This window comes from Octodon degus, unplaced genomic scaffold (genome assembly GCF_000260255.1).
Source record: "Octodon degus isolate 3935 unplaced genomic scaffold, OctDeg1.0 scaffold00047, whole genome shotgun sequence".
Taxonomy (NCBI): Eukaryota; Metazoa; Chordata; class Mammalia; order Rodentia; family Octodontidae; genus Octodon; species Octodon degus.
In genome coordinates, this window is record NW_004524623.1 from 8,183,147 (window position 1) to 8,191,330 (window position 8,184).

At 40.0% G+C, this 8,184-nt stretch overlaps 1 protein-coding gene across 1 annotated transcript in view; it reads right to left on the bottom strand.

Annotated features, from left to right (window-relative positions):
- Positions 1 to 6,915: 6,915 nt before the first annotated feature.
- The window catches only part of Tspan8 (tetraspanin 8), a 29,772-nt gene continuing 28,503 nt past the window's right edge, over positions 6,916 to 8,184 (bottom strand). Inside the window, exon 8 of the mRNA XM_004632214.2 lies at positions 6,916 to 6,977. Within this exon, the coding sequence (XP_004632271.1) occupies positions 6,916 to 6,977 (62 nt within the window). The remainder of the gene's footprint in view (positions 6,978 to 8,184) is intronic.

Here is an 8,184-nt window from a genome sequence, read left to right on the forward strand (position 1 = left end):
TCACTAGTTCGGCTGCTTTGTAAAGACTTTAAAGCTGTTTCTTAATTAAGTAGAAATGTATCACGGTGTAAAGGTTTAATAATGTAATATTATTGGGCTAGGGAGTTAGCTCCATGGTCTAATTGCCTGCCTGGCAAGTTCAAGGACCTGGGTTTGATCCCTGGCACCTCATTGAGACAGGAGGATCACTGAGTCCAAGCTACATAGCGAGACCCTGTGCCAAATGCGTAATCAGAAAAATGATAATAATGTAACATATGGAGCCAAGGTACCAAAGTTTGAGTGAGTTCTGTTAATTTTGGGCAACTTACCTACCCTCTGTTTCAGTTTCCTTATCTGAAAAATTAGAATAACAATAGAATGGTGAGAATTGTATAAATTAATTCTTGTGACTTCTTCAGAATAGTATCTGACATAATGGACACTACATGAATTCATATTATTGTTATAAATAAAATAGATTTATATTCAATGGAATATTTCCATGAGGTAAAAACTGATATCTTTCTTTTAATGGACCAGGTGACAGTAATGACACTACCTGTTTACTGAGCTGCTGATATATTCTAGGTTCCGTACTCAGATTTAGGTACAAATTCAGTTTGGGCTATGCAGGGAACTTGTAATAACATGTAGAGAACAAAAGCTGGCTAAGATACATTAGCATAAGCAACACAAATATAATGTATTATAGAAAGGTAGGATAATGAAAAAATTGATTTAGTTCTGATTGGATCCAGAGAAGCATCCTAGAAGAGTAGACCTAGGAGTTAGACCTTGAGGAAATCCAACGAGCTGAAAAGGAAGGTCTCTGGAGACTTAAGGAGCTCAGGGCAAATTGTGAAGAGGGGATAAAGGAGCAGAAGGCGGAAGGCAAACGAGGCACACAGGTCAGAGCGTCTGGAGATAAGCTAAGAAAAGAGGGTCGATTCTTACAAAGCACCTTGTTACTTAGCAGAGAACCACAAACAAGCCTCTAAATTTGGAAGAGAAAAATATGATAACCACTGTATCTGAGACCAATCACTTCAGCAGCACTGAAAGGAACAGATTTGAAGAAGTAACAAAAACAGGGAAGATTTTCTCGCGAGACATTTTAAAGGGTGAGATAAGACAGTGGTGGCAAAGAAGGGGAGTGGATAGATTTGAGAATGATTTGCTAAACTTTAGTATAAACCTCATGTATCTAAATTAGTACAAGTACACCATGCTAATTTATATCATTTCATGCATTGGTTTGATCTTGGAAGCATGAAGGTAAATAATGAACTTTTTTTTTTCTTTAAGCTGAATTTAAGGGCTGGGAATATAGCTCAATGATGCAGCGTGTGGTGGTTTATATCTAAATGCTGTATTCAGCCCAGCAAACCCTTACAGAGAGATGAATGGAGACACGAGGGACAGAGAATATTCTTGTGGGGCTGGGGACTTCACTGAAATGGAGTGAAGCCCCAGCCTGACTCAAACTCCAGATTTACTGAGGAACAACGAAGGCAGAGTTCTACTGAGCCCAGGTGTTTGCTTTAGGGCAAGGCAGACAAGCAAGGCCTGGTGACAGTTTGGCTGAATAATTAACTTTTATCACGCTGTCTCCAAAGGGAAACTTCCTTGTCCTGTAAGGTCCATCTCTGCTGGGGATTGGCTAAGCATCCTGTCTTCAAGATATTTCAGCTCCTCCTAGAAGTCTTCCTCTTCCCCAGTCAACTCAAGTAGTCATTGACCCACGGACCCATCAGGTGTCACAAAAAACTCCACATGATGTCTTCCAAGAGCCTCATGGACTTTTTTTTAAAATTGTACAAAGTATTCATTTAATAAAAAGGCTTGTTTCAAAAACAAGGTTTTAATTATTATACCCACCCCACAACACTCACATGAACACAAAACAAAACACAAATGGAGAAAAGTTGTTCTGAGCCATGTGATTTACTTCTAGATTCTCTTTCAGGTTCTTGAACGTGTCTGTGGGACCTCCTCCCCCTGGAAATTGAAGCACTCTGTCTCCTCCATGCTAGACTCTGTGCTTTCCTCCATGTCTTTCTTTCTCTTCTTTGTTACTGCTTTTGATTTCAAACTTTCATTCTCGACAACACTGAGGTCCAGCTTGCTGTCTTCCTTACTTCCTATAGCTTTCAGTCCTTGGAAATCCTTGGTTATTGCATGATCCAGTGGCTTAGTGGCCATCTTCCTTAGGAAGACAATTTGAAGGATCCAAACTATCTTAGAGACTGCAACATTAGACACAGAAACAATATTGCAAGTTTGATGGAAAAATGTTTTCCTGAGAAAAACAAGCCAGGTGAAATTGCTAAATACATGGAATCTGTGAAATTACTGGACTATACTGAAAAGCCTCTTTATCAGAAGTTCCTCATGGACTTTTGGAAGGCTCGAGGATTAGGAAAGCTCATAACTAAGTTGCTGTTAGGAGTTAGGGTCCAGTCAGAAAAGGTGGTCACCAGAGGAACGGTCTCTAGAGGTGAGGCCGAGAAGGACTTTGCTCCCTCCAGCTTCTAACATTGTAGTCTGCTTCCTTGGTGAAGAACTCTCCCAACCACACCTTCCTGCATTCCATCAGACTTGGAGCCAGCCTACTGTGGACTGAGACAGGAGCCAAAACAAACTTCTCCTTCCTTTAAGTTGCTAATGTGTGTTATCTTATCTTATCTCAGTGATAAGTAAGAGAGTGCATTGCCTACTGGGTGCATGACCCAGTTCCTAACACAACACAACACACACACACACACACACACACACACACACACACACACACAGAGGCAGAATTTAATACCCTTCAAGGAAGTAAAAACTTTCTTCACAATGACCTTCAGTAAGGAGGAAGAGATTAAAACCTACGTGAACTATGGAAAGAATGTAGTAAATATGCTTATTTTAAAATACCTACAGCAGAAACTAAACACACTTGAGAAGTTTGTGGACAAAGATTTTCAAATAATGAGTAAAGAATTTAAATATGTTCTCTATAAAATTCTCTCCTTTGAAGATGATGAAATTCAAGAGACTTGCAAATGTTACCAAGCTAGCCAGGCTACTCTATAATGACTTCTGACTCCATTCCACTTCACTTTCCAAGGTCGTGTGCGCAGTACCGTGGCCAAGGAAGGATTCCTTAGTTATTCCTTAGTTATTATTATTTATATATGATTCTTTAGTCTCTCATCCACAGTACAGCTGACATCTTCGGTTGGATAAATCTTGGTTGTGGGGCACATTCCTGTGCACAGTAGGAGGTTTGACAGCATTTCTGTCCTCTGCCCATCAGCTGCCAACAACAGCCCCACCTGTTCCTCTTGTGACAATCGAAAATGTTATTGCAAAAGTACCTTCTAAAGGACAAACAGCTTCCAGTAAGAACTCTGCCATAACATCCTCTCTGTCCCTAATATGCCATGAACTTTGTGGGATTTTTCATGAAAATTCTCAATCTTGGCAATATGTTGGCAGTTTTCATCGTCCTTTTCTTAAGCTCAGCACTCAGGTGCCTTCCCTCTCTAACTCTTCCCTGCTCCCCATCTTTGCTGTGTGCTTCTAGACCATTCCTTTCCTTACCAGCTACATTTCCAGGCTCCTTTGTTTTCTGGCTTTTAGGTGGGTTCAACCAACAGGAAGGTCTGGCAAATTTGCAAACACAGGAGGAGAAACACCGGGGCATTTCTCTCTTCATCTGAGAATATCTGTAGGGTTGACCCCATGGCTCTTATTCTTACTAGACAAGTCTTTCTTCTGTGGTCCCCAGGTGGACTTTGATCCTGAGCTCTCCTGACAGCTCAGGTTCCCCAGTCCTAAGAGTAGCAGTGACTTCCTACCATTGCTAATCACAGCCAATCCCGTAGTTCCATTTGGCTTCTTACTTTTTCTGTCCTCTGTCAGAAAAAAAGTCACATTTTCCTAACCACCACTGTGGAAACACTTGCAGTAAGGAAGTAGTTTTCAATAAGCTCATAGGAGTGGAACCTTGAGCTGATGACTGTACAGTTCTTAGAAGAGATCACAATTGAGCCCACGCCTCCTCTCCCTCTTCTTCTCCACTCAGTATGACAACACAGCAAGAAGTTATCTATAAGTCACAAGGGAAAAGGCCCTCACCAGGAAATAAATCTGCAGGGACCTCAGTCTTGGAATTCTCATTCTGTGGAATGCTGAGAACAGACATTTCTATTAAGATATTCAGTCAGCTGTGTCATTATGACATCTTAAGTAGGCTGAGTAGCATAACTTTTATATTCTCACCGTGGGACATAGCTGCATGGTCCCTGCTTTCCTGCTAACCCTGACTGGCACAAGTTCTTCCAACATTATTACCACTTAATGTTTATTGAACTTCTGATGTGTGCTTGACATTGTATAAATGGCATTTTTACATTCATTTTCTTACTCTTTCTCTTGACAACATTTGTAAAGTAGCTTAAATGATGACAGAAGAAGCACAGGCTTTGAGCCACTTTGAATCACAACTCCATCATGCACTACCTGCCGGAATTAAGAAAAGTTCATCTCTCTTAAGTCCTGGGGTAAGGGCCAGCCAGATAGCTTGGTGGACTCAAGCCCCTGCTTATGGCAGCACAAGGACGGGGGTTCGATCCCCGGTGTGCCATGTCGGCTCTGCTCCTGGTGTGTGCTGAGATGGCAACTGGGTCTGGGCATGGTGGTATGCACCTGGAATCCCAGTGCTTGGGAGGCTGAAAACAGGAGGATCACTAGAGTCTGATCAGTGTGGTGAGGCCCTGTAGACCCCGTACTAAATACATTTTTTTAAAAAAATTAAACCCTGGTGTCCTTGTCTGTAAGTTGGACTCATATTAGTACTAACCTATGAGGGTGTTCTGAATTAAATGAGTTACTTTATATAAAGTACTTAGAGTACTTTTTGGAATACACTAAGCTCTTAACACATCTATCATTTCTAGCTACAGTTTACTGTGGGCCAATTCTACATCAGCGCTGTTGCTCCAGGCACATAAACACAAATAAACAATCAAGGTCTTCAAGGAGTCTCTGTGCACTAACAGGGTGAAACAAACGAACAGGCAGTTACAATGAAATATGGCGAGTGTAGAGGCCAGTTGTGTTACAAGAAAACCAACACGATTAACTGTCAGGATTTGAGAGGCATTTGTCAATCTCAATTCACCCATCAGTAATTGTTGGAGTCTGGGCAAGTGAACCAATTTCTCTAAGCTCCAATTTTTCCCACTTCAAAATGAGGATAATAGTAGTGCCTATTTTATAAGTTGCAGAAAATGAAATGAGATAATAAAGACACTGTTTATAATGTAATTCCTGGTAGGTCGCCTGTGCTCACCGAAGGGTAGCTTTAAAAATTTTATCATGGACCGTGAAGCACACAGCAGAGTCGCTTGCTTCAGGAGGGCTGCGGCAAGCTTCCGACCCCTTGGGGGTCACACTGACTGCTTGTGAGTTGCCTTCTTTATTGGTGGTCCTCCTTCATGCTTTTCTACTATAAGTATAAATTATTAAAATCACTTCATTTTTTTTTTTTTACAAAATCTATTGAAGCTAAACACATGTAAACAAAAGAATTCTACTCTGGCAATATATACCCAGAAATACATATATGTACCAAAAGACATAAAAATATTCATGGTACTTTATTGATAACGATACAAGCAAATGCCCATTAAATCAAAGAATGGAAAAACACATTGTAATATATTCATGTACAATGGACTATTACATAACATTCTCATGAAGCTGAGAATAAACTACAGCTTCGTGCAGTGTAGGTGAAGCTCACAGACGAAAGGCTGAGTCAAAGAAGCCAGACTACATACTTGTTCCATGTAGAAAACATTTAAGACCAGACAAAAATGAAGAATGTATGGTCATAAAGTTAAAGAGTGGTTACTTTTAGGGAGATATTTACTGAGAAGGTGAAGACATTGGTACATATTTACCAACAAGCTCTCAAAAAAAAAAAAAAAAGCGATAGTAATACTTTTCCCTGATTTTAAAGTATTTTCCAATTTCCATTGTGTAAATATTCCTACCATATTTAAGACACAGTATAGTTAGCCACACATTTACCAGTGTGATGTCACAGAGCACAGGTATGGAAGGACATGCACATATGTGCCCTCTGCCCAGGCCAGTTGGTGTGGTCCTCCCTCAGCACACCCTTGGGAGATGGCGTGAATGAGAAATCTGGTGTGCTAGAGACGCTTTGTCTTTTGATCTAGGTGGTGCTTGTCCAAAGCGCATACACAACCACAGAACTACACAGTTAAGGTGTGTTTACTGTGTGAATATTATACTTCAAAACCAAGTAAAATAGTAAAATGTTCCTCAGAACTAGAATTAAGGAGCAGCTATAACTACTGTGTCTTAGAGAGAGATTCACAGAAGTGCCAGAGACTCAGTGATTGGGAAGGGGCACCCACAATTGTCCCCAGGATGGGCAGGCAACTACAAAGAGAGAGTACTAGCAACAGTGATGTATGATCAGAAAGAGATGGTGAGTCTTTCATCTGGACCATACTCAATTATTTCAACTTCAAAATTAATTCAATCTTACCATCAGTGATTGTTACATTTCACAAAAAAAATCTCGCTTCTGAACAGCTCAGATTGTCTGTCACTTTGAAACGAAGATTACTCCATGATGTCTCCAGAAAAGCAAGGTAAGCAAAGAATCAAGCACAAAAACACCAATGTAAACAATGTCTTTTTACTTTGAGTAAAAATACACACTTACATCATTGTCCTTACATACTTCATATCACAAATACGTTCAGTATGTGTAGAAGATATTTATAAGCTAGCAAAAAGAGACACTTTCTTAGAAACATGCTTCTGACCTATGTATTGCTTACTTAATTTAATTACAAAGCCAAAGCAAAATTTCAATGGCGCTTGGCTGATGGAGGCTCTGGGCATTCACAGGTTCATTTGTTCCCGATCTGGCAATACAGGACCATAGAAAACACCAAACCAAGTACCTAGGGGAAAAAGCAATAGGATTTACATGGAACATAAGATCAAAATGCCAGAGATATTGCAAATAAACAAAAAGAAAATATATGTGAAAATATATTGTTCAATTCTCTCCCCTGAATCCTTTCTGGGTAATTGATGATACAGAAGAGCACTAAAAAAATCTGAGTTGTTTTTTGTGTTTTTTTTTCTAAATTATGCCTCAAGCATACACACGCATGAGTGTGTGAGTGTGTGTGTGTGTGTGTGTGTGTGTGTGTGTGTGTGTGTGTCAGGGATTTTGCAGCTGGCCAGTCAATATTTAACAGGTGTTTTCCACTGCACAGTAGAAGCTGTCACCCTAGTGTTCCCTTCCTTCTCCAGGAACTATATGTTTCTGTAGTATAATTGCTATTGGAGCTCCGAGGACCTCAGGACTCCGGGAGCTAAATATTCCTGTTGCCTCCATAGAATGTCTCCAGTCATCTGATTTAGATCTTCTGCATAAAAATTAAGAGTCTAAAATTTCTCTTGCTATAGTTTTAGGTGTTGCCTCGCAAAATGAAAATAAAGTAACTTTTTCTTTAAAAAAAATAAATAAATAAACAACCTCAGGAGAGTATCTCAATTCAGGAATTTTATTTGAAGTGAAAAAGCACTACTAAAAATCTGGCATAATTTCCATCTCAATTAGCTCTTCTAAGACTGAGGAAGCCCAAAGCTGGCTCTAATTGGCCCTGCAGTGGGTGACTTGTGGGTGGTGGCTTTGATACAGAAATGTCAGAATGAATCTGCCTGCTCTGCAGATTGAATGTCCCTTCCTACGCTTTCCCTTTGAAGAGAGGCAGGAATCAGGGCAAGGTGTCACTTATGCTGCGACACCTCACACACCACAATGGTGTTAACTTTCTGCTTGCCAATTCCTTCCTGGAAATGTGATTAAACTGCCACACAGTATTTCTTCTTTCATAAAAAGAAAAACAGAACAGACGTCTCCTCTCTGAAATAATGGTTTTCATTAGGAATGTTCTAAAATTCAGGATTAAGATGCAATCTTTTTGCCTTGAGTTCCGTTCTTAAGTCTGGGACACAAAAAAATGAAGAAGGCATAAAGAAAATGAGCAAAATAATGGAGTAAGGTAAATACACATTTTACTGCTACCTCCTTGAACGAGAAGCCTGTCACCCGCCAGCAGAATAGATAGGCAATATGGATAGGTAATATGTTTTTTT